We start from the raw sequence: 27,720 nt of genomic DNA, 5'->3' as shown, positions 1-27,720 counted from the left end.
AGTGCTTTGGCAAGTGAGGATGCAGAAATGAAGAAAAAATTGCTTTACAACAATCTCTAGGCCATCTTGAATGGTGGGGCTGATAAAATTAGTCAAATGACAGCACAATTCGTTCTAGAAGGTTTGCTTTAGTCAGCATTAAACAAGTAGGACCAGCTTTTTTTCAAATAAATCGCAAAAAGATCATTGGTCCTCTTTTTAGTAAAGCTATCTTATGTAGAAAATAACAGTTATTCACTCCTCTGTCTTGACATGCCTCCAGACAGTATTAGGCTATTTCAATATTAACAACTTAATTCCTCTTTTGTAAAACATAGTAAATAAGATATTCTCATACATCTCAATAGCTCCTATCAATAGCAACGGATACAAGATAAAGTCTTAGGCCTGCAACGCTCTGTGCTTAATTGGAGAGCAAATCGACCAAAACGGAGTAGCTGTTCAAGAAAAGGTGATTAGGATGCTGGAAGATTTAGCGACAGATAAGGTATGGGCGGTGCAGGTTAGTGGCCGCAAGGCACTTGCAGTTTGGAAGAAGAAAAAGAAAGAATGGTAGTCATAGTATAATGCTAAAAATTAGCAAGTGTTCAATTATCCAACTTCTGAAGTATTTTACTAGGCTCCAACATAGGAGGAAAAGCCAAACAAATGGGTAAAGCAAAGACCAATAACTGCTGATAACTTTCGTCCTAGGTAGCCTCCTGAAGAGTAAAATATCAACAGGCAACTTAATACAAATTCCTGATTACTCTCAAGGAAAATACCTTCATAAAAATACTGGAATGGAGGCGGTAATACCGTTCAATCTGTTGAGCAGTATTATGAACGGCAAAAGCCGCAATAAACTTACAATAAAAAGATGTAAGAAATAAAAAAGAGCATCTACCAGCCGAAGTAGTAGTACACATAGTATGATGAAACTATACCATGGGACCAAGGTAAAAATTTGCCTGTTGTTGAGCCATCTAAAATTAAGTAGCAGCCTTCAAAGATACCAAGCCAGCCTGAACAAAATTCTCAATTTTAATACGAAGATGATCATAAATACCTGGAGAAATGGGAGATAATAATAGACCTATTTGAATCAGGCAAGAAGGAGGAAAGTGTGAAGGAAGTTTTAGAACTTGATGACGATATATACTTTTTGAGGTTTATGCTAAAATACGGAAAAGGATTGCTCAAGGATCTAACCAGAAGTACTGCAAACAAGGTGATCAAACAGATGCTTGCGATCAAGAAGACGAATTTTATGGAGCAATTATTCTTTAAATTGGTTTCTTAGTCAGCTAAGACCGGCTCTGGGGCTCTCCTCACCAATCAACAGAACTTGGAAATCGTTGAGAAACTCGAACAATGCAAAAAGATGCAGGCTCTTGAAAAAATAGCTAATAAATTACAGCAAAATTATGAGCGTTCCCTTCAATGATTAAATTACTCATTTTTGTTAATATTCAATAACAAGATAAACTCTTCAATATCTTTTTACATCCTGTAGTAGCGTTCTTTCGGCTTCTTCCATCAGCGTAATCTAGGCTAGTAATTTTTATCTGATCCTTTGATTTTCAAGATCTTTATTTCGTGAGTCTTTGACCTGCTTTGCTTTCGGCATTAATTTTTATTGGAAGTATCCGCTTATACTTTGAATATATGGAGGAGTAACTAAGATAGGAGTATTAATACTTAATCTAATGTCTTCATTCCATTTATTCATCAAGTTTTCAAAAGTTTTCTTCTTGACATTGCTTTGTGAGGTCTTGAAAATTCCTTAGCAAGATGCAATAGTGATTCCAATCAAACTTAAGGATCTTGACCACGATGGCAGGATCCTGACTACAGAATATTTTTGAGAGTTATCAATAAATTAGCTCTAAATAGCCGTATACTTACTTTTTCGAAAAGAAGAACCTCTCTTGGTAAGGGATTCTTGTTGATGGACCCGTTTGTGCCCCACCAATAAAGCCTTCCGTTTGAATCCAAAGCGATACTCCCATAAGCTGATGATGCAACTTGCTCAATCACGAAGTTGTGCTTGAAGAAATCGACTATCTTTGGTTTTTTGACTCGCTTGAAATGGCCAACTCCAAGTTGCCCGTGGCTGTTATTACCCCAGGAGTATACTTTCTTAGAGATGTCCTAGCGACACAATGATCCATGCCGCATGAAAGCTGTACTATCTTATCACTTAATTGAACCCTGGAAAATTATATCTTTTTCAGTGTAAGAACAATACCATTGATTATTACAAAAGATTCATTCAGAGTTTTCCATTATTTGCTAGAAGAATCCTGACTATAAAGCTTAGCGTCTCCAATAACATGAGGATCTTCACCCTCAATTTATATAATTGTAAACTTGTTATGGGCGTGAACCTTATCAAGCCTTCCTGGAGGAATAGCCATAGCTCTAACAGTCTTGAATTGCTCTGGATCCTTACTCATAAGGTCTTATAGGGAGTAATCTCCCCAGGTATAAACTTTATTAAGTGTTGCACAGATAGTATGCTAGTCGCTGATCTACACAATCTGAATCGGATTGCCTTTTTGCCAAGCTTGCTCATAAAGTGTAGCATAGTTTTAAACCCATGAAAATGCAGGGTAGATATCGTTCAAGCTAGTCAAGATTTGAAAATCGATAAGGTAGTAGAAAAGACTGATCTTGTCTTGTTTTATCTTTTCGTTTTGATACAATATCCTTTCGATACCCCTCTACTTATTCTTAGAACTTTGGGAGATATCCCTGAAGAGTAGGCTGTTCCAATATTCACACTAGTTTCTAATGCTTTGACTATCATCTTTATTGTTGAAATAGTTGTGAGTATATCTCAATGTAAATATTTTGTCATAGTGATATTTTCTCCAATTCCTTTGGATTTTTATAACCGTTCTTCGAAGGGAGTTATATTTATGCCTTACTTTAAACATTCTAAAGTATGACTGAATCTTAATGGTTGAGGAAATCATTCTAGCATATCGAGAATAGCTCAAAAAACTTCCCAAATATCTTTCAAGATATCCACGGTACTTCATATTCAAACGATAGTTCGTATTGTCATTTGCTGCTCTTATCTACTTCTTGTTTTTTTATCTTGTCGTCCAACCCTTCAAGTACTTTACAAGGTTATTTCGATAGTACAATCGCATTTTTTACCAGATGCTATCATAGATATTTGTTGAAAACTATGATTTTATTAGTCGATAATTCTCAACCTTTCTTTTTAGTTTGTTTCCTTCAGCAAGTGACTTCATCAAAAATTTTCCCCTTCTTACTGCTTAGATTTTTTTTGATAGGACAAACTAACTGAGCTTAGTCCTGAAGTATTTTTGGAAAATCATTAAAGAAGGTCGTTTTTTTCTTGCAAAAATACTTCATGATACTTAATCCATGCATTTTAGATGATTCTAACAGCCTTCTTCTTTTTCAACTTTCTCGCAATTTTCAAATAGTTCCGTACAGATCGTTGAACCATCCTTGTGTAATACTGCAATTATGCTCTTCTTTTTGCCATAAGGCTTCTTCTGTAGTGTACTTTAATCAAAGTGGCTGCTGAATCAATAAACCTTGTCTTTTTGCTTAGCAAATTTTACAGCACGTTTTGGGTTGACATCTTCAAGAATATCCTATCCTTTCCAAATTGATAATCGAGGCCGTAGTTTACGAAGCAATTGGTCATAAATCTCATCGCCATATCTTTGCAATCGAGAGCTGAGATTCTTCCTTAGCTCATTGCAATCAAATTCGAGATTTTGTTTTATAAAATTCCATATTTTAGGTAGAACTGTTATAATGCTTTCTTATGTGGTAGCTTTCCTTCCTCATTTGGATAGTATCCAGGATTCCTAAGTATTTGATCTGGTTAAAGCATACCCTATCAATGAATAAGAATGGCTTTTTTTGGTCATTCGGCTTTATGCATCTAATGAAATGGAGATCGGTATTAGTAGACATCTATAGTATGAGCTACTTAACTTGTCTTCTAATCTTTATTCCTAAAAACTTCTTATTTGTTTCACCCTTCAATGCCTCGGCTCTCTACTTAAAGGCGTGGCTCAATATTCTAAGCTTTGACTTGCTTAATTTGTTAACGATATCCTCTCTAATCAAATCTTTGTTTTTATCACGAAATCCTTCAGCCATGTACTAGATATCTCCAGGTGTATGCTTATTATGAAGGATTTTCTAAGATTTGTATTGTTTGAAGGTGGAAAATGCTCGTGCTGGTCATGCTGTTTGCGGACATTCGATAAAAAATCATCATCTTTAACATTGACAGTGCAGCTTTCATCCAATAAGTTGAATATGCTCTTGGTAAGAGTATCCAATAGCTCAATAATCTTGATATTGTCGGTAAAATTTAGCTTAGAAATGATGCTTTAAAGGCCCTATTTTTTCAAAGTGTTTTTTTAGTGAATGAAAACTTGCTCCAGATAGATTTGGTGTATCTTTTCATTAGTATAGTTTACGCATAGTTGCTCAAAGCTATTGTGGTCGAAAACTTCAAAGCCATATATGTCTAATAATTTGATGTGTCGAACATGCTGTTCATTGGGATGAGTGAAATTTAGTTTTCTGTTCAGCTCCTCAATAAGCCAATGGAACAAGCTTTAGTAAATGGCCTTTGCCATGGAATCTCTTCCTTATAGGCATTGTCGTTAGCTAAGTGAACTCAGGACTGTATCTCCAGCAATAGTCCGACGATGGGTAACTAAAGCTTCATAAAATTATTTCTTATCAATCCCAAGCAAATACGATAGATTTTAAGCCAATTATGGGTTTCTTATATCGCAAGGCTCATTCTATCCTTGTAAAGTTGAATCAAAGTTAAGATTTCCTATCAGTAAGACTGAAGCAACTATAGACCATATCTAGTTTATTATTTCCTTCTTAAAATCTAGTGCAATTAGGCTTGATTAAGTTCATCCCACATTTGCCTATCATTTACTCCTATGTTTCTTTACTGGCCTGCTTTTTGAGTAATGTAGGTAAAATCCTATAGGCGGTATGTGTATCCTGTAGAAGATTTCATTTTAAAAGTTGACCTTTGTTCCTCACTTAAATAAGATACAAACTGATAGAAGATATGAAAATTTCTTTATCCTAGCTTTGGCTGATGATCCTGCTTTTTTAAAGGAAGTAGTTTTTGATAGATGAATGATAAATCTTCATAGTTTGCCCATTTATCTTCAAACTAATTAACTTTCCAAACCTGCTAGAATTATCATTTTTAATTGTTTTAGCATTTCCAAACACTTCAAGGATAGGGTCACACTTGAGGATCATAGTTTACATATTTGTTGTCTTCTAATGATGCATATTTAGCACTCTGCTACTACAAAAACTGATCGCCCTTAGGGCCTGTTTATTGGTTTCCGTTTTTCCAGAACCTGATTATCCACTAATGCTAATAACTTGTGTCTTTTCCGACCTCTAAATACTGCTCAAGATCTGAAACATGAATGAGAAGATATGAGGCTAGTACTTCCTGATATCCTCTCCCTTGATGAAAACACTGTCAAAGTAATTTGACAGACATTTGTCAGAATATTGATCAGGGATCAATTTAAACGGATTGACAATGATAAGACTGTTCCATAAACAGGTATGAATCTTTTGCTACGCCAATCTCCTCTTGAGTTGCATGAGCACTTCCGGCGCATTTATTATATCCATCTCGATTAAATCTTTTCAATGCTGTTGCTCTCTCTGCAGCGCTACAGTTGATGGGCTTGGCTTCCATTGAGGTACCATTCTACGTGATGCATGTGACTCGGCTATTTTCTTTTTTGGTTGAGACGGGGATGACTCCCTTCACTATACCCCTGATAAAGATATCAGAATTGTTTTCATTTGGAAGGTAAATCCAACATCGCGTGTCCTTTACAATCCAACTGATATCGAATGTCTATTTACTGACTGGTGGCTTAAAATAGCTCATTTCAAATTTTATAATCTAACATCGTCAAAAATCAAAACATTTTATTGCAATTATCCTGTGGTAATTCATGCCTTACGATTTCTGGATGAGTTTTGGAATAAAATTCTGCTTATTGATATGGTGGAACGATTGAGCCATACTGATTCATTTGAACGTTATTATGTAACAATTATAATCAAAATAGAAACATGGGAAACCAGCAAACAAACGACAACAATCTCTCGCTCACCAATCAGTAAAGGGAAGATTGGATCAAGATTGAGGACCAAGGGTATTGCTAGCTTTGGACAAACAAGAAGACGAACAAACGGTTCCAGGCATATCCCATCTCTGATGCCATCGCCAAGGACAACGTCCAACTTGAGAAGTACGCATTTAGAAAGATCCACAACGCCTATCTGGTATCGGCTGAGGCTGTAATATCTCAAAACCAGACATTTTTATGCTCTGTCCCTGCAACTTCCTTTGTTCTGATTTAAAACATCGTCAGTAGGCTCAAAGCATTTCCCAAAAGCTTCACCTTCGAAGAGGCACTCTATGTTCTCTCTAGCTCGGCGTCGGGCTATAACACTCTCTGCTCGTTCTTTGGGCCACTTGAGCCCAATGAAGATATGATCTGCTTTAACGATGCTGGATGTGTCAAGGTTTGGCTCAACGAGAACCTTTCTAAGAACTAGGCAAGCCCTAATGCAAAAAGCGTCGAGTATTAAATCCCAAAGGTCGATGATTGCAATTTTGCGGAAAGAAGATCAAGAGAATGTGTGGAAAAATTGCTAAAAATTGTCTAAAATTCGACAATTCAAGGATTTCCTAGGGAATTCAAAGAGGAGACTAAAAAATTCTCAACCTTCTTCTAGATTTCCAATTTTGTGGATTACTTTTGCATGCTAAATAGGATAAAAACCCTTGACCACTTGTAGCTTAGGAGAGAGCCTTTATTAATCCCAGGATCTATCCAAGGGAAAGTAGCAAATGGAGCAATTCCAGTTCCCATTCCGGTTTCTGTACCCCTACCAGTTTCTGTTCCAGTTCGGATTCAGCCAGTTCCCTCTCTGCAGAGCTCAAGAGTAAATCAGGTATTTCAATCTAACCATCAGAGGTAAGGACTCTCTCAAGTAATACTTGCGCCGTTACCTCAGCAGCAGCTGATTGGAAACCCTCAAATTAGGTCTCAGATCATCCCTCAAACAGGTCCTTGGATTCAAAACCATCAAGTTTCTTATGTCTATACTCCTGCTTTGCCACCACAGCCTCAAATAATTAGCACGCCAATTGTCAGGGTCAATACAAATACAACATTATCACCAGCACAACCATTGCCATCAGTGCCCCAGGAGACTTTCCAAATCAAAACAAATGTTAGCTAAGCTATACCATTTGAACAAAAGTAAGAAGTAAGACAAGAAAATAATGTGGAGAAAGTTCATGCATAAGTAATTCAGCCAATCGCACAACAAGTTCCATAGATTATATCTACACCTGAGGAGCAACACTAAATAGTGCTTCCTTATGAAGGAAGTTTAAATAAAGAGGATGTCTATGCTAGCTAGTCATAATCACCTCAATTTTTTTAGGAACATGTTCCTAATAATGTAACTAACTTAGCCTTTACTTTCCAACAACACGAAGAAAACAATTACGAGGAAATCGAACACTAAAAGGTCAATTTTGAGAAAGAAACCTTTAACCACAATAATATAGGATTGAGCTTCAATCATCAAACTGCACAGCATCATTAATACTAAGCTCAATCGGTTGAAGAAGAGCATTAGCAGCCTCAGTAAAACATTTACCAGCAAGAATATTATGAGCAAGAGTATCGCCAGGAGAGATAGCCTAATTCTTAGTCTATTTATTCTAACATTTAACAGTATGTACCCCCACAACAGACATATGTCTAAGAGCCAATCGAGGAAAAAAGATAAGAATAGATTTTATCTCCTCAAAAATAAAACTAAATCGACTAATGGTCCCAGAAGCTGGACAATTTTACTAATTTAAAGGAGAGAATACAAGCACCTCCCAAGATTTAAATATACAAGCCTGAGGCTAAATAGGTAAACGTTGAAACAAAGGAGCCTGAATCCTTCAAAAACCTTATCGTGAGTGATAAAAGATAAGAATACGTGAATGAGCTTGTTGATTTAGGAAACGATGACATTGAAAAGTATATTAGAATGAAATATCAGGCCTACCTCAAGGAACAAAGTGAGCCTCAACCTGAATCAAATGATACAGAATACGTCAGGCAACCCTAGCCATAGGCATACCGTCCTAAATACTAGCTTTTCAGGCCAAATCCATACCAATAAGAGGAAACCTCTTACAATGACTATTATAAGCCCACTGAGTATGAATATAAATATCAATAAAAATGGCAAAGCAATGCTCCTTATGAGAAGAACTATGAGCCAACAAACTATCAAAATGCATATCAGGCTTAGCAATACGTCTTGGGTAGCAATAGAGTCAGTATTGAGCAAGAATTCCAGCAAGATTACAATAATTACAATACTTCATCAAGAAGAAATTAAGCATCAAAATATGGATACAAGTATGAGAATTAAGCTGAAGAAGATAACTATAACCAGTACGGTCAGTATAATATGTCAAGAAACAGAGCTCCTTAGAGAAGAAACAGCAATAGAAACTCAAATATAATCGATTAAAAGTACAGCAAGTATGTCTTGAATTCTCAAAAGCCAAAAAGGCCTGCTTACAACATCAGCAACAGCGAAGATGTCAGCCTGATCCTGCCTGGAGAGGAGAGCAACTTCATCAAACAGACCCCAAGCCTATCCTCTAAAAGTCATTCGACCATGACTCTTTCAGCTACAACAAGCCATCAGCAAAGAAGGGAATCACATACGAAAAGCTTAGAAATCTATTATGGGAATAGTGATATTTTACAAATCGATTATTTCCTTGGCTTGGACCTATAAAAGCAATTTACTTTTATTTTTTAAGATAAAAGCAATATTATTAAGTTTGCAATTATTTTGATTAAATAGTCATATATCTAACACACAAGATCTAAATAATCAATGAAATTATATAATATATTGAAAATTTATTTTTATCTTAGCCTCATAGTGAGACCAAACATTGCGTATATATGAATCCTTAAACAGTTCCGAATGAATGTGTTAGCTTTTGCTCTTTTGAATGAAGTTCAGTAGTTCAGTATACTTGTAGAAAGGCGACCTGACCATATAAAACTTATTGGTTAGATTCAAGATATAATATAAATGTTTACGAAGTAAATCAGTTCAATAGATCCTTTTCATTCCTATCCCACGTTAAGCACTATCCCCTTCACCCTTCAGACCAATGCACTTGAATTCCAGTATTAACTTTGTCAAATTTTCCTCAAAAAGACTGGAGAACAACTTCACCAAAAAGAGGCTGAACTCATGGTATAGAGCGAAGATCTGATTAAAAACATTTCGCGTCGGTAAAGCTAGAAAGATATGTGCATAAGCACTGACTCTGGAAGCGAGGAAGTCATAACGTCTGAGCAAGATGATGATACCAGTTCAAATATTAACGCCTTGAAAAGAGGAGATGGCGTTATCTGGAGAAAAATATAAAACAAAATGACTCCATACTTGGCTTAAATAGAGTAGAAATGCTCTGCACTCTGTGCTGCCAATGTCAGAGGAATAATGAATGATTACAGGCAGCTCATTCAGAAATGGTGGGAAGTATAAGCAAGAGAAGGGTTAATGGAACGAAAAAATATCCATTTTCAGAGATAGCACGAATAGAATCTTATGTACTTTTTTATTGATCAAGATTGAAGCAAAAAATGAGCACTCAGAATCTCAAATTGGAAACCATGCAGTGGAAATCGAATGCCTAAAACAGAAAAATCAAACAATTTTGGACTATGCGAACCAACGCCTCCAGGAGATGATGGGGAATCAAAAACTCATTGAGATAAATAGCAAAGTGTATCGGGATATTAAGAACTACCTCGACGATAAATAAAAAAATGCAACGAATAGGGTAAATGATATCTTATTTAGCTTTTAAGAGCCTATCCTTGGAAATGATCTTCTGAGCCATATCACACGCATCTCCATCTAATTCCTGCGAAAATTGTTGCATAATGCTTCGGAAGCTTAAGATTCACTGATAAAGTTCAAGAAATACCTCTAAAATGAAAGTGGAGAGTTGGAAAGCCTATACCACAAGTACAGGAAGACTCTTTTTTCTCAGAAGAGCCACAAGCATTTCTGATTATTTATTTCTGTTGATTCGTTTCTTTGATTATTAACATAACATGCAAGTTAATATAACTCAACGGCTAGCGTAAAGGCTCATCCACAAAAAACCCAGCCATAATTCACGAGATAACGCAAAAAGCATAAACGAGGAACTATGGAAATGGTCACGCATATTCGATCACTCGAAGACCAACTTCTGGCATAGCAGTACAGACAAGAACTTCTCTTGAGCAAAGCTAAATATACAAGTCCAAACTGGAGAAGCTCAACTCGAGGAATGATGTCCAGCGCAGAGGATCACAAAGCTTTAGGAGGAATACGAGGTTCATAAGATTAAGAATAATTAGCTGCAAATGTGCGAGGATAGTCTGAGGTCAATCTATTCGGAAATAATGAGCTCACAAGAGTTGTCGAGAATAGGGCTGAAGAATGCTAAATTATGGCAATTTAGGCAAGAAAGCTTCGCTAAGAAAACCAAATCATCAGGTAAAACAATACAGAACTTGAAGAAAGACAGTCTAATTTGAACAACACTTTGCTTAATTTCGTCAAATAGTTCTCAGAAGAGGAATAATATTTTTCAACCAAACCAGCTGCTGCTCTAAAAATATTGCAGAGAGTCTAAATGCAGAGCTCGCAAGCCTATAAAGTGAGTATAGTCGGATCCAGAGGGAAGGCTCTATAAGCCTTAACTTCTAAAAATAGGCGATAATAAAGCTTGAGTTCGAGTATGAGTTGCTAAAATAGAGGGCAAAGGACGACGATAAGATATAAAAATTGAATGAGATCTGCGCAAGCCAATCCAACCTAGAGAATGTTGTTGAAGAAATGCTCATCAAGGAAGATTAGCTCGTAGATAAGCTTAACAATCTATAAAAGTAATACTCTAAATTGGTCAAGAGTTACCAAACAAAAATGTAAAGGCTGAATTATGATCGTTAGGAATCCACTGCAAAAGCCAATTACTTTCTCAAAGAACTCCAAATCCAAAAAGAAAGGCTAAAAATGGAGATTAAGCAAACCGAATTTAAGATTCTAACCAAGAGATAAAGATACCAAGAGATCTACCAGGAGCAGGAAATCTCACTCAAGATGGATATCAATCTCAACTCTTTAAAGCGGTTGAGATAGGTGTAATAACGGAATAAGTATCTCAAGCTCAAGATAACTGAGCTTCAATAGACCCGATCACTACTCATCCAGGAAAAAGAATTGCTTCATTCCTAACTCTGATTTATACATCATGCTTTTCTTCATTCTAGAATTTCATCATTTATTATTGACTACATCTGATGGTCCGTTTTAAATTGTAATTATATTCGATGAGTGAGACCCAGCTAATCAAACAGCTCAAAGACACAGTGGCGAATCTGCAATCGAAGCTTACAGACAAGCAAAAGTAGATCGAGGAGTATCGAAATATCGAGGAGCAAGCCGACGGCAAGATCAAAAGTAAGCCCATTTTGATATAGTCCTAACGAAGGTCCACGCATAAAAAATCAAATCGCTCTTGAACTCTATTCAAATTCTCAAGAAGGAAAAAGCAGCAGTTGAGAATTTGACCAAATAGCATAAACGAAGCAAACTTATCTAACAGCTGAACAAATAAATATTAGACCAGGATCTTGTTATTGAAGTTCTCAGAAAGCATATCTATGATTAGAAGGGAAAAGATAAGGGTAGATAGATTTGCGATTCGATTATTGTGAAAGCTTTGACAAAAGGGCCTGAAAGGATAAGACCATTGACAAGAGAGGAATTAAGGATGGAAATCGATCGTCTCAAGGCTCAAGGAACCACTCAGTAGTCTAAGTTAAAGGGTGCAAAAGGAAAAACAGGAGAGGATGACGGAAATGTCAGTTAAATTTCTTCAGTTTCAGAAAGGTCGTTTGTGAACCAAGGCTAAGAAGTCTTTGTGAGAGTAAAAGAACTCCAAGGATAAAATTAAGCCTTAAAGCTTTAGCTTGCAACTAAAGGAAAAATCGTCTAAAAGCTAAAGGCATAAAGTAGATAAAGAGATAGGCTGAAAGCCTAAACTGAGCTACTAACAAATGAGCTTTAAGTCTCCCGAAGAAGAGCTTAAACATTTGAAAGGCTGCTAAGGGAATCTAAAGAGAATATAAACACAAAGATAGCAGAGCTCTACACCAGAGAACTTCGTGTTGAGGAGCTTGAACTAAACTCAAAATAAAATGGGGAAAGGTTAAAGCAAGCCCACGAAAGTGCAAATATTCTGATGGAGAGATAAGACAAGAAAAAGAGCAACTGAACATCTAATTATAGCTCCTGAAGAAAGAGAATTAGTAGATTTTACTTGAGAATATCACTCTAAAGAAGAGGTTCTAATAACAGAAGAAAAAGATAGATGAGGTTAGGACCATAACAATAAAAACAAAGAATAGCTTACTGAAAAACTAAAACACCATGAAGAAGCTCTTCAAAAATTATTAGATGAGCATAATAAGCTACAAGATACATGCCGTTCAATCGAGGCAAAGCTATTCAAGGAAAGATCAGAATGGGTTTAGTAAAAAGATCGGCTTATCAAATAGATAGAGGAAAACCAAATTTCTCAAAGCAAAGCTGACCTTGATAAAAAGCTCATGTAGAGATCGATCAACTTCGCAAAGAGAACAGAGATTTGAAAGAGGTCATATAATCTGGAACTGGTGGAGGATCTGACAACTCAATGCTAATTCAAAGGCTGGAAAATTATAGAATGAGACTTGAATTTTATTAAAAAGGGTAGTCAAAGGCCTCTATGATGAGCTTTTTAATAAGTACAACAATTTGCTGCAATAATTTGAATAAATGAAGAAAAATGGGCCACCCCAAAAAGCAAAGAGAAAAAATATAGTTGAAATCACTACAAAAGATGAAAGGGACTTTAGGGGATCAGTTCAGGAATATCAGGGCTTCATTTAGAGATATTGACTCTGATATTCTCTAAAACTTCGACAGTGACTATGACTACGAGCTGAAAGTGAATAATCTGAATGATAAAAATTTAAAAAGCTTCCTAAGATGACCGAGTAAGACCAATAGCTTCTAAAGCTAATCAATTCTAACCTGTGGGATTTCGTAAAGGATGATCAGATCGACAAAAAGATCGAATAGATAATGCAGGATTAGGATTCAAATGTAGATGATGATAACAAATCAAAAACAGAATTAGAGAGCTTAAGAATATCAGCCATCCAAAGGGTAAAAAGATTGTTTTCTATGACTCATAAATCAAGAATATTGACAACATGAGCGAGAGTGTGTCTGTGACGTCAGCACTCGCCAAGCAAATCGATAAATTCGATAGTGATATCGATATTTAAATCAAAAAGAATGTGAAAGGCGCCCCTCATATCAATATGAAGGAAATCAACGCGTATTCCGACATGGACAGTGAGGACTTAGATCTATCCAGTGCAAAGTCGGGAGAGTCGAGTTTCGCTAAAAGGAAGAAAGGTGAAAAAGCTACAGTTCTAAAGCTGAATAAAGATAATGGTTCCAGTGTTTCCAGTGTTGGCAAATCCAGTATGAACAGTGACGTTTCATCCATAAACGTGAATTAATCAATTTTCAAAGGAATGGACTCCGATGTTTCAGTCGACTTCAGAAGGAAAAAGACAAAAAAATGATCATAAAACTTTTATTATCTAATATAAGCACATTATTTTCTTTATGATAGATGTTCAAAGATGGAAAGCTATCAAGCTTAATAATACTGTATTAGAGGCAAATCGAATATCCATGATATATGCTGCAAATTCTTAAAATTTATACAATCAAAATCACGATCCTGTTAAATAGGGGACATCTTTAGGCTGGCAATTTTTTGGATTATGCCAGACATAATCGGATTTAGCTATCCTTTAATGAATTCAATGTCCTTATACTTTTGTCCTGGTACGAGCTTTACAACAATAAGTCTTGAACTACTAATTTGTTTTTGCAACTATTGTATCCCTTCTTCCGAGCTAAATACTTCCTCATTTTGTTGTCCTTCAGGAACAATAAAGACTGAACACGTGTTCTTTTTCAAAATGGTTTGATCAAAATGGTCAATTATATCAACCACATAACGATGAGATTGATTCTGCTGAGAAAAAACGTTAAAAGTTGAGTGCTGATTAGGCCTTAACTACTTTATATGCTTCGTGTAGCTATTTAACTTTTGAATTTTAAGGACTTCCTCTACTGCTGATGGAATATCCTTCGAAGATAAGACAGACTTGTTTAGAAGAGCTATTTATATATTGAGGTCTTTTTATTGAATTTCAGGTGAACGTCTAATTTCAATCAAAAATGGCTGTACTTATGAATCAGGAATCCATCGTTCATAAATTTTGATTGAAAAGTGTTTATCGTTGGCAAAAGACTTTAAAACTGTTTCCAAGATAAAAGACTGAAGCATGCTTATGATAATATAGGAGGAATAGGAGTTTACCTTAAGCATATCTTTGATGTTCTTAAAATAAACCTCCTGAATTTCTTTGATATTTGCTTATTTGTCTTCCGGAAGAATGGCGTCAAGGGTTCCTTTATCCAACACAACATCATATTTGCCATGAAGTTCAGGAGCAATTGGTTGAAGCATGTCGCATGCTTGATAGTGCAGCTTTTCCTTTTTAGTATTTTTGTTTATCATTTCTGCGATTACCTGCTCGCTATAGTCAAAGCTGTCAATGCCAATAGTAAAGAGGGGGTACGAGGTGACGATATCTTCTGCTAAGGTGCTGTTGCCGCAGCCAACATTTGCCATGGTAAAGATCTTGGATTTATTATTGAGTTGGGAGAGCTGCATCAGCACGAAAAAGATATTTTCTCGGTAGTTTTGAAAAGAGCCGTACCATTCGAAGGCATTCTTTTGCTTCAGGTTCTTAAAGAATGAGTCCCAATAGTCCTTTTCCTTGAAGTCTGAGTAATTTTTGGGTAAGAGATTCATATCAACAATTATAAATACTTATAAATTGACAACTAAGTTAAAAAGTTAATTTCCTATTCATTGGGATTTTAACAATTTTACAACCTAAAAATGTAAAAATATTTCTTCCATATTTCAAAAAATATAAACACTAAACATATTAGCCGTTGATGATCTGATAAGTTCTAACGAAATGGATGATGCATGGTCTTTTGGCAAGAAAAGAGTATTTTGTGGCCCAAGTGTAAACGCTTAATAATATTATTTGCATAAATAATATTATTATCGTCGTATGGGAGGTCAGTTATGTCCTGGAAGCCGTGATGACTCTTCTTTTTCATCAGACGAGCCGAACAATTAATTAGGGCTCGACCATCACCAACAAATTGACCAAAAAATCTCATGCAAATCGACTGAAATCACTTATCATTTGGAAAAGCACATTGAAGCACACCAAAATGAGCCTCAGCAAGGATACTTAGCAAATCGATGCGAATAGGGTCACAATTAGCACAACAGCCAGAAGGATCTAGTTAGAAACTGTGAAATTGAAGCAGAATTAGAAAAGGAATACAGTTAGTTTTAATTATCTGATAAAACCATCTTTAAAGGAATAACCGTCAATGGCATTCCAAACGGCTTCGGAGAAGAGCATCATCCTCAGGGTGAAGTCTTTATGGGTAATTTTGTCAATGGAGAAAAAAATGGGCTCGGAAAGTACAAATTTTCTAATTCTGAGTAGTACGATGGCAATTTTTGCAATAACATGATGCATGGAAAGGGAACTTACCTCTTCAAGAACGGAGACAAGTATATTGGAGATTTTTACAATAATCATAGGGAGGGATTTGGCCGATACATCCCCAGACAGCCAAATTAATACAATATTGAGTATTTCGAAGGACAATACAAGCAAAACGAAAGAAATGGGGAAGGAATGATCAGATATACTACAGGAGATGAGTTCAAAGGATTGTGGAAACACGGTTTGCTCCTAAGGACAAAATGATAAGAATTAATATGCATAAATATGATTCATTACATTTACCATCAAAGATCATCAGGAGTACATCCATCGCCATTGATACTATACCCAGCTTTGCATTCGTTGCATATGGAATACTTCTTGTTGCATTTTCTGCAATTGGGGTCTTTGCATTTCTCGCAAGTGGTTGCGGCTACTCTCCAGCCGTCCTTACAGGTCCTGCATCTTGCGTAATTTTAGGGACAGTCCAGGCAGTTATTATCATAGCACTTCTTGCACGCGGATTACTACAGTTTGTAGCCATCCTCGCATTTTTGGCATTCGCCGGCGGATTTAGGGCAAAATACGCAGTTTTTGTCTTTGCAGCTTTGCACTATCGTGAGGATAAGTAAAAGGCATAGGCAGATCCACTTCATTGATTATTAATAGTTTAATATTAATTATTTCCAAATATTGATTCTGGAGGTGATGAATAATTGCTTCCATCATGTTTTCGTGGTAAAAGGAATTTTTCAAAAATGGCTCAAATGTTAAAAGTCTAGATAATGCTATAATTAAATTGTATCAATAGAGCGTTAAAATGTCCAATTTGAAAATGACTGATTGGGACTAGGCCAGCCTGCATGCCCAAGCGGTGGCTCCTGGAGTCGCCAGATCAAAAGAAAACTGCCGGCTATGCAAATGCTGCAATCTTCAGGTCGATAAAGATGATATCCCGATGTGTGAAAATATCAAATAGCTAGCTATTTTAGGGCCTGGTTTTCCCCTCTATTTCATCTTCCTAAAGTATTCAGTAATCATGATCTTCCTGATCCTGATGAGCTACTCCATCCTCACTATCTACTGGTCCTACAGCTACAATTACAATTTCTGTTTTAAAAATTAGTTCAGAAAAGGAGATGATGGTTAGAAGATATATTGCACCAGTTGGATGGTCCTGCTCTCTAGGCTGTAGGCAGACATCGACGTAAATGAAAACATTCTAAGAGTCACTTCTTTCGTGACTCAGCTATTCTTCCTTATCTACATTAGGGAGCAGCTGAGGAAGCACAATGCCTACTTTCATTAAAGGGAATAGCCCAAGATATCGGATTACTCAATCATGATCAAAAACATACCAAAACAAAACCAGATCAAAAAGAAAGTTCAAATATTATTTTAGAGGTGTTTTTCCCAAAGGTATAAAATAGAATGCATTCGCCCGATTGCCTATTTAGACCATTACCAAACAAATTTCCATAAGATCTAGCGAGAATTCAAGAGCTATCTAAGCCTAATGGCTAAAGTAGAGAGAACCCACTAAGATTAATTATAAATTAAAAGGACCTAGAAATATATAAATCAGCTTAAAATTGAAGATAGGAATAGATAGGACTAATGTGCCCAGAGTATTGAGAGAGACGAGGTTATATGTGAGAAGGTTATTGTGATTTTAAATACTGAAAGATAAAAACAGGAAATTCTAAAGGAATAATTAGACGCAGTGCTTTAAGATAGATATTTGGCGAGTAAGCTAATAAAGTGGAGATGGTCTCAGCTCCTGAACCTAACGAAATCATTCTTTCAAATATAAACCTGCCAAAAAGCACCAAAATAAAAAGGATCATTTTGGGATGGGTACTTTTTGTTGTCCTGCTTGGCGCCGTTACAGGAATCTTTTATCTCCTACTAACATTCAAATCAAAATAGATCGTAAACTCTCTTCACCTCTACAATCTGACCCAATCGTCTCAGCTAATCTTAAATCTTATGCATTAGCCTTAGTTATAACATCGATAGTCCTCATTGTGTTGTTCAATAAACTTCTTTTGGCAAATATTCTTCACAAAATAACTGACCTGGAAAGGCACAAAACTGCATCTGCCTTCGAGCTGTCTTTCAGCATAAAGTATGCCTTAGGCTTGGTATTTACTACTGCCATTCTCACCCTTCTTGTGGAAAATATCAAATTCCACAATATCTATGAACACGATTTTGGAGTCATTGAGGAATAAACTATGATGTATTTCTTCTCAGCCTTCTTCGTACCCTTCATCTGGTTGGTCAATCCTTGGTATCTTTGGAAGAAGATCCAAATTTTCCTTTTTAGAGGCAGTTTGCTGATGACTCAAAGCTAGGCGAACAAGATAATGGAGCTTCCTGAGTACAATATTGGAAAAAGGTATGCAGAAATCATTGAAATGGTCTGGTTTACATTTTTCTATGCCTCTTTGATTCCGATTGGAGCTGTTCTGGCATTAATCGGAGCCTCCCTTTTTTATTGGGTGGACAAGTACAACCTTCTGCGCAAGTCAAGTGTGAAGCAAACTATTTCTTAGGATTTCAGCATGAGGGCTCTAGTGATGCTAGATTTGACGCTTGTGCTCAAACCAGTAGGTGAGTTAGTCTTCGACCTGCAGATTCGTGATGAATACAATATCCAAAGCATAGTATTGATGATAATTGGAGTAGCCTATGTGCTGTTTCCTAAGGACAAGCTATTGGATTGGATCAACGGGTAAAAATTCCAACTTAATAGACTGAGTTACAAGGAAGTCAGAAGCAATAGCGCATTTCAGATGTATAGCAAGCTGAATCCTCAAAGGATCAGCCTCAAGGACCATCTTAAATTTGAATAGCCTTCATAAAAAATGAGCTAGAAACCAGATGGAGATTTGCATGACCTTGACAGTGTCCACTGGCTTTCAATCAACCAGATACAAGTAGCCTTAGATAGGAAAGATCAATGCCCTGAAGAACAAACATGATTTGCATGCTTGATCGTGTCAATTTAATCTTAATCATATCTTGTTAATCGGCAACATCCAAACGCAATTAATGTGCCCAAAGGATGAGGAATTCGAGGAATTGATAAAGTTGGAGGAAGGGAGACTTTCCAGATAATCGTACTCTTCTTAAATAAGCATGTGCTTAGGGCTAGTTTATTTAATCGTGGCTTTTCTCTGCCTGCTAAATGTGTGGCATGGAGGGCTAATTGTCGCTTGCGAAATACTTCTGGTCCTTTTTGCCTACCGCTATTTAAGCTGGCTTGGGTTCGAAATATATCGTGCAAATTGATCGCTTTTCAAATAGATTTTCTTTTGGGGATAATCTAATCATGATTGCCTAAATAAGCGGAGAAGATTTAAAACTAGGGTAGCTTGACATTTGATCCTTACTTTATGCTTTACCTATTTGACTTTAATCGTGCTGTTTTTAAATTTTTTTAATCTGTCGCTGAGTAAAAAATGAACAAGAAGCACATATGTTTATGGACAGGTATCTTGAGGATCAGCAAATCACTTTCCAAGCAAAAATTGAGCACTTATTATGAAGATAAGCTTATCCAATCGTTGCATATCAATCCAATTTCTCAGCTTGCAGACATAAATGTGAGGGAAGTTTTACAATAAAAAAATCGATTAGCATAATACACGAATGAGAAATCCTTGCTTAGATGTTTCTAAAAAACCTATTTATATTTTCGCCTGCATAAATTTAAATGAGCTTATTGAAAAAGAATATATTTCACAAATTTCGTGCAAAAAATAAGCTAAAACTACTATATTTAATGTGGAATAGCAAGATCAAACCTTCTCGAATGAAATAAATGCATGAACATGCAAATATTGGGGCAAATAAGGTTATGATGTTTGCTTGTTCAATTATGGGGGGCGTTAGGTAATCCTAATTTTATTATGCATAATAAACTTGATTAGGCAAACTACTAAACGCATGCTTTTTCAGTTTGGATGGTTAGGTCAAACACTATCTAAGGACTATTCTGCTATATGTTGTTTATAGAAATACTTGGTATTTTTACTTCACCTATAAGCAGAAAAAAAATAGAAACTCCGGAATAAAAGTGATCACTTGCCTGAGGCACCAAGATCTGATATCTTCGAATATTTTGGTTTGATCCGTAGGTTTTTACTCAAATTGGTATTATTTGAGTATTAAATCTGAAAAAATATGCCTCTCCCTTATAATTATTTCACAAGATAATCAAGAAAGATGAGAAGCTGATCATTAATTTAGCTTTGATCCTCCTATTATGCCTAAGAGTGCAGTCTCAAGATTTATGCCCCAACTGTGCAAATTGCCAAGCAGGATTATGCGCATTATGCTATGACGGATACTATAGATAAGGAGGTAGGTGCTATCCATGCCCTCCGGACACCTATTCAAAAGGAGGCTCTTGCATCCCGTGCCCGCTTGGCTAGTATTCTAGAGGGCAGACCGGATCATGCTCGAAATGTAATAGCGCTTGTGCGAGTTGCTCCCGATAATGGACAAATTGCTCAACGTGCTTGCCCGGATCTGCCTATTCATCACCGTATGGGTGCATGGTTTGCTCTCCTGGGCAGTACTCCCCAGGTGGAAACACAACTCAATGCCTTGGTTGCCCACCCAGCACATATAACACCTAAAGTAATTCGACTAGCTGCACCCCTTGTCCGAACGGAACTTATTCTGGACATTATCAATCCACTAAATGTAGCCCATGCTCTACAAATTGCATCGATTGCCAGCCTAGAGGAATATGCAGGCTCTGCATCCCAGGATATCAGCCAGTTAATAACACCTGTGTTCCATGTCCCCTTGGAACAGTCTTCTCAAATACAACTTATAAATGTGTTCAATGTGCAGCTAATTGTAGGATATGTTTAGACTCTTCGAAGTGCGCTAGATGCCTGCCTACTTTTTACCTGGTTTCAAATAACTGCGTGGTAACTTGTCCAGCAAACTTTACAGCTTCATCGCAAATGGGCATCTGTTATACCTGCGATAAGACCTGTGCTACCTGCAGTGGCCCCAACCCCAACAATTGCCTCACCTGCAGCGGCTCTGGCATCCTCACTTCTTTCCAAACCTGTGTAACCACCTGCCCTCCAACTTTTGTATTAACCAGCGGCAAATGTGTATCGTGTCCAGATCGATGCCTGAATTGCACGAATTCGACAACATGCACAGCATCTGCCTGTATATCTGGCACTACGTGGGTCAAAGGCCAATGCCAGGTGTGCCCTGTGGGGCTTGGCTCAGCAGCAGGAAGTATCGGAACTTGCAGCCTAACTGCTCAGCAAACTGTATCGCTTGCACTTTTGATAATAAGCAAGTTCAACTTGTCTCAAATCAAGTTGTCAGCCAGGATACTACCTAGATTCTACAAATACATGCAAAATGTGCACGGGCGGCACTTCATCCTAGGCTGGGGCTGTTGGCTCCTGTCCTGGTCGTTGTTACGATGATAGATACTGTAATGCGTGCATCGCATTACCAAATAGGACAAAGGTTTGCATCAGTCCTAGTTGCTCATAAGGTCAATACTTTAATTAAATTACAGCGACATGCATTACATGTCCTCCAGGAACAACTACTCCAGCTGGTTCGTTTAATTGCACTGTAAACTGTACGGTGTCCAACTGTTTCTCTTGCAATCTAAAGGGATAGTGTACGAAATGCTTCGGAGGTTACATTTTAAACGCTGGAGCTTGCTAGCTTTGTCCAGTAAATAAAGGTTCATCAGCAGGCTAATTAGCGTGCAATTCGGATTGCCCAACTGGCTGTAAGCAATGTGCTTTTGGATATCCATTAGCCTTTAATTGCCTTGTGGCTAATTGCGGCCGAGGATACTTCTGGAACTCACCAAAATAAAAATGCTGGCAGTGCATTTTCAAAGGATCAGATGGTGATTCTGTCGATTCCTGTCCACTCAATGCCCTGACAATTGCTATTCTTGTGCAACCGTTGACAACGCGATTAAATGCCTTTTATGGGCTTGTCCTCCTAATACTATTAGTGATAATACTCTGCAAAAATGTGTCCCCTGCCCAGCTGGTAAGGGACCTATTGATTCAAGTGTTTGTGTCGATTGTCCTGCAGCTTATTCATGCAAATAATGCGTTAATGGTTTATGCGTAAGCTGTAACAGCCCCAAGATTCTTCAGGATGGTCGATGCGTGGATCAATGCCGTGAAGATTACCTCTATAATCCTGCTAAAAATCAATGCTATGGTTGCCGTGAACCTTGCCTTGATTGCGCTATCGGTAACTAATATTAGTGTACTAGCTGTGCTGGAAAATTGTACTTAGATACCATTATTCACTATACTCCTACTTGTACAGAATATTGCGCATCACAAACATATGCGAAAGATAATGTTTGCGTAAAATGCCCTAAAGGATGCTGGAGTTGCTCTTTTCAAGGAGGGTCTCAAAATATCAAATGTTGGTCTTGCTAACAAGGCTATTATCGTGAATAGTTCTCATGCTTGCCATGCGGGCCGAACTGTATATCTTGCAACTCGAAAGATACCTGTACATTGTAAAAGATGGCTTTTTTCTCCAAGCTGGAAAGATTGTGACAGCCTGTGAGCATGGATACAATATTCATCCATATAATAAAAGGGCATGCCAGTAATGTTACTAAAATTGTAAATCATGCCCACTAGGCTATGGTCTCCTACCAAATGGCCAATGCCAATGGTGCTATGAAGCAGGGTATACTTCAGATGGCACATAGCGTTGTAGGCCCTGCTTAATAAACTGCGACAAGTGTGCTCCTGGATTTATTTATGATCCTAAAGCAAGAACCTGCTCTAAATGCCCATTTGGATCAGCTCCAGATCAACTTTACAGCAACGTTTGCATGACCTGTGCTATTGGATTTGTGCCTACATCGGATAATTTATTCTGTACCATGTGTACCAGTAACTGTGTTGTTTGTCCTCCTGGAGCTTAACTGTCAAACGGGACATGCAATGCTTGTCAGGGAGGGTTTATATCAACACTAGGAGGATCATGCTTTCAGTGCCCTATAGGTCAAGTTTCCAATCATAATCATACTGCTTGTGTTTTATGTGATATCGTAGGCTACTAACCAACTGCAGACCAATCAAGTTGCTAGCCTTGCAAAAGAAACTGTATCGTATGTCCAATAGATTACGGATACAACGCCGTTCTAAGCACATGTTAGGCTTGCGATGGGTATTCAGTATCTGACGGAACACAGCTTTGCGTCAACTGTCCGCCAGGATTGTTTAAGGGATAAAAAAGTAAATGTGTCAAGTGTGTGGGATCGGGATGCCCTCCTTAAGGCCCTTCATGCCCTCCTGGATCATAGTTAAATAACAACACTAATACATGCGTTCCATGCCAAAACGGGTACTTTACTCCGGGCGGGTCGGTAGCCTGCTCGGCTTGTCCACCCACACAAGTCCCCAACAGCAACAGAAGCAGCTGCGCCCCCTGTCCTGACGGACTGTCTCCCGGTTCAGACCTGATAAGCTGCATCCCCTGCCAATCAAAATGCACCTCTTGTCCCGTTGGCTATGGCTTGACGAGTGCGAGCGTATGCGTCCAGTGTCCGATCGGCCAATCTTCCGACGGACTGGGTCCCTGCACTCCATGCACTACGATTTCATGCCGCAGCTGTCCTCAAAAGCTCTCAGTCTGCACAGTCTGTCTACCTACACTTTTTGTCAGCGCCGATGGTTCTCTTTGCACTCCTTGCTCAACAGCTACGACTTTCGCACAGTGTTCACAGAGTAGTTGCTCTGGCTACGTATTCTTCAACGGAACTTGCACCAACAACTGCCTGCTGATAAGAAAGAACATGACCACGCCATCGCCGGTCAACGGTGCCTGTGGGTGTCCGGTCGGCTCAGTCTGGGCCTCCAACAGTACCTTCACAGGGTGTCTCCCCTGCTCAGACACATCGGTCTCCCAGGCTCAGTGTCTTTCTCCCCAATGCGCGACATTCGTTTGGTCCATTTTCGGAAAGGCGAAGTTCTGCACTTCCTGCGCGCTTCTCGGAGGCACAGTCAGACCCAACAACACCTGCATCTGCGCCAACGGCTCCTACTGGGACAGCGCCACCAGCTACTGCTACGACTGCGCCAGCGCTACTGCTGTCTTCTGCGGGAAGATGGCGTCCTGCAGCCAGTACTACCTCGACTCCAAGCAGACCTGCCAGCCGTGCGGCAGCACTACCACCACTAGAGTTTCTGCCACTCCTCAAACGGTCTGCACTTGTGCAAGTGGATTTTCGTGGTCCGCGTCCAGCGCCTCCTGCATAAAAAGCACCTGCACCAGTTCGCAGTATAATATGAACGGGGTCTGCACCGAGTGCCCCACCCTCAACGTCCTGCAGAGCAGCAAGAAGTCAGTCGCCAATGGCAGCGTGTGCGTCTGCTTGAGCAACTATCAGTTCTTTTCTTCGGGAGGCACTTACGTGTGCGGCTGCGATGCTACTTTAGGATCGTTCGACCTAGGAAACCAAGCTGGCTGTACCACCTGTCAGAAGATAGCTGGCGCTGTCTCCTTCGACCCTGCACTCAGCCAGTGCAAGTGCATCGCAGGTTCTTCTTGGGACTCGCCTAGTTCGAGTTGCAAGTGCAGTACTGCCAATAGTTACTTTAAGTTCGGAACTCTCTGCACCTCCTGCACAGACCCATCCGTAAATGGACTTTTGGTGAGTCCGTCGGATGCCACTGCCTGCACCTGCGATACTCTGTTCGTCTGGAGTGCTACGCTTTCGCAGTGCATCTGCAAGACTGCTGGCCAGTACTACAACACTGCCTCCAAGAGCTGCAAGGCCTGCACCTCCTCCACGATTGTGAACTTCAACCAGTGCAAGTGCGGCGCCAACCAGTATTGGGACCCCATCGGCCAAAACTGTGTCTGCACCAGCGGCAGTATCAGCATTAACCTCGGGTGCCTGTCCTGCACGCTAATACCCTTCGGAGTGGCTCCATCCCCTGACGGGAAGAGCTGCACTTGTCAGACCAACTGGGTCTGGAACAGCACCAAAAACGCCTGCGTCTGCAAGGCCAACTTCAATTGCGACTGTTCTTCCCTCCCGGACACAGGCTTCTCTGCTACAAGTCTGGGCTGCGTCCCCTGCAGCACTCTTGACGCAGCTAATGCTCTGAGCACATGGCCAGCTGGACAGACCCAGTGCGGCTGCAACAGCATCAAGTACGTCTGGCAACTCTCCACGAGCAAGTGTGTATGCAACAACAACAATGCCAGCGTTCCTGCGATTCTGGTTGGCACTACCTGCGTGCTGTGCGACCGGGCCGTTAGCTCAATCGGCAGCATCAACGGAAGTATTCCCTCCTCTTCCTGCCGCTGCTTCCCCAACTACCTATGGACGGCCACAAAGTTCAGGTGCACCTACAACACGAAGGGCACAGGAGTGGTCAACCTCGCCATCTCTGGAGGACCCACTGACAAGACTTGCAGTGCGATACTCACTGCCGCTGTGAGTGCGTCCGCCGTCGACAACTTTAACTGCCTCTGCGTGTCCAAGACTTCCATATTCAACGACCTGACTGGAAAGTGCGTTTCATGCGGAACTCTGGGTTCCCTGAACAGCGTGACATGCAAGTGCGCGACTGGCCAGGCCTGGAGCATCCTGATGATGAAGTGCATCAGCTCTTCGCCTCCCGGTGGACTGTACGACAACCCCTCCTACGCCAAGTGCGTGCAGACCGTCGGCCTCGCCAGCGCCAACCTCCTCGCCTTCACCTTCACCTCCGCCGACAGCAACCAGGTCATCGTCTCCGGAGAGAGTGACTTCGCCGCCCTTGCGAATCAGTCCCCGCTCTACGCTCCCTTCGCAGCCTTCAAGTGCGACTGCGCCGCCGGCTACGGCTGGAACTCAGCCAGGAGGAGATGCTACTCCGTTGCTCTCACCAACACATATTGATCATTCACAGAATCAAAAAATTACGATTGCACTTAAATATTGTCTGTTTAAGTATAAGCGCGACTACATATGATAAAATTATCAATCAATATATATCTACATAAATTTCTTTGATTTTTTTAGTATTCATATGCAAATGCCACATGATTAATTATATAGCTTACCAAATCAAGAAGAAAATAGTGATGATTATTCATAGGCCAGTAAAAACGATAAAAATGCATGGATTTATTGATGTGAATGATGATCAATATGCGTTGTTAAGGGTGGTGGGGTAGCATCTCCTCCTGGCTGAGTTCCAGCCGTAGCCGGCGGCGCAGTCGCACTTGAAGGCTGCGAAGGGAGCGTAGAGCGGGGACTGATTCGCGAGGGCGGCGAAGTCCCTCTCTCCGGAGACGATGACCTGGTTGCTGTCGGCGGAGGTGAAGGCGAGGAGGTTGGCGCTGGCGAGGCCGACGGTCTGCACGCACTTGGCGTAGGAGGGGTTGTCGTACAGTCCACCGGGAGGCGAAGAGCTGATGCACTTCATCATCAGGATGCTCCAGGCCTGGCCGGTCGCGCACTTGCATGTCACGCTGTTCAGGGAACCCAAGGATCCGCATGATACACACAGCCCAGTAAGGTCATTGAAGATGGATCCCTTAGCAGCGCAAAGGCAGTTGAAATTATCAACAGCGGCCGCACTCACAGCCTTTGCGAATATAGCGTTGCAGGCTTTATCAGTGGATCCTCCCGATATAGCAAGGTTAACCGCTCCTGGAGTCTTTGAATTGAAGGTGCAGCTGAGCTTAGCTGCTGTCCAGGCGTAATTAGGGAAACATTGGCACGAAGAAGCGGGGAAGTTGCCACTCACGCTGTTTACGGAATTGACAGTGCGATCACAAAGCACACATGCCTTGCTAATGAAAATGGCTGGAACGTCAGGGTTGGTTGTCACGCAAGTACATGTGCTGGTGGAGGATTGCCAAGCGTATCTGATACTGTTGCAAGCGCACTGGGTCTGCCCAGCTGGCCAAGCTGCTAGGGCATTAGTGTCAAGCTTGTTGCATGGGGAGCATATTGAGTCTTTGGGATTGAATCCTGTATCTTTGATGGAAGAGCAATCGCAAGTTTTACCTTTTTAGCAAAGACAAGCCCTTTTAGTGCTGCTCCAGGCCCAATTCGTCTTGCATGTGCAGCTCTTGCCGTCAGTTGTTGGAGCCACTCCAAAAGGATCAGAAGTGCAGACGAAGCAGGCCTTGTTGATGTAAATACTGCCAGATATACACTTGCAGGTTTGAGTTACAGGATCCCATAACTGATTAGTATTGCAATTGCATTGATTGAAGGACACGATACTTCCCGCAGTTAAAGTTTTATCACATGCTTTGCAGCTTTTTTTGGTTGCAACCGTAGTATCGTAATATTGGCCGGCAGTCTTGCAAATGCACTGAGCTAATGAGGCGCTCCAGACAAAGTCTTTGCCACAAGTGCAAGCAGTAGCATCCAAAGGACTTACCAGGAGTCCATTTACGTCAGCGCAAGATGTGCAGAGAGTTCCGAACTTAAGGAAATTATTATCAGCATTGCATTTGCATCTCGAACTGGTAGAGTCCCATGAAGAGCCTGGAATACATGTGCACTGATTGACTGAGCTATCGAAAGAGACAGCACCAGCAATTCTTTGGCAGCTTCCACAGCCGACTTGGTTTCCTAGATCGAAGGAATTTACTGAATTATCACAGCTGCACACATACTAGCCATTTATAGAGATGAACTGATAGTTGCTGACGCAGACACAGATAGTACCATTAGCAACTGGTACCCTAGACTTTTGCAGTGTATTGAGAGTAGGGCAATTTATGCACACTCCATTCAGGTAGTACTGATTAGGTTTGCATGTTGACTTGACGCAAGTTGCGTTGTTAGAAGACCAAACAAATCCCGTAGCGCAGGGGCACTCCGTTGGTGGTCGGGATGGCA

At 39.7% G+C, this 27,720-nt stretch overlaps 1 protein-coding gene across 1 annotated transcript; it reads left to right on the top strand.

The window, feature by feature from the left end:
• Nucleotides 1–23,661: 23,661 nt before the first annotated feature.
• Nucleotides 23,662–25,758, top strand: LOC116268055 (uncharacterized). The gene has a single exon (XM_031649884.1). It carries the CDS (start codon nucleotides 23,662–23,664, stop codon nucleotides 25,756–25,758), a length of 2,097 nt encoding a protein of 698 aa, XP_031505744.1.
• Nucleotides 25,759–27,720: the final 1,962 nt, after the last annotated feature.

This window comes from Nymphaea colorata, unplaced genomic scaffold, assembly GCF_008831285.2.
Source record: "Nymphaea colorata isolate Beijing-Zhang1983 unplaced genomic scaffold, ASM883128v2 scaffold0079, whole genome shotgun sequence".
Lineage (NCBI taxonomy): Eukaryota > Viridiplantae > Streptophyta > Magnoliopsida > Nymphaeales > Nymphaeaceae > Nymphaea > Nymphaea colorata.
This window is presented reverse-complemented; position numbering and strand designations above follow the sequence as displayed.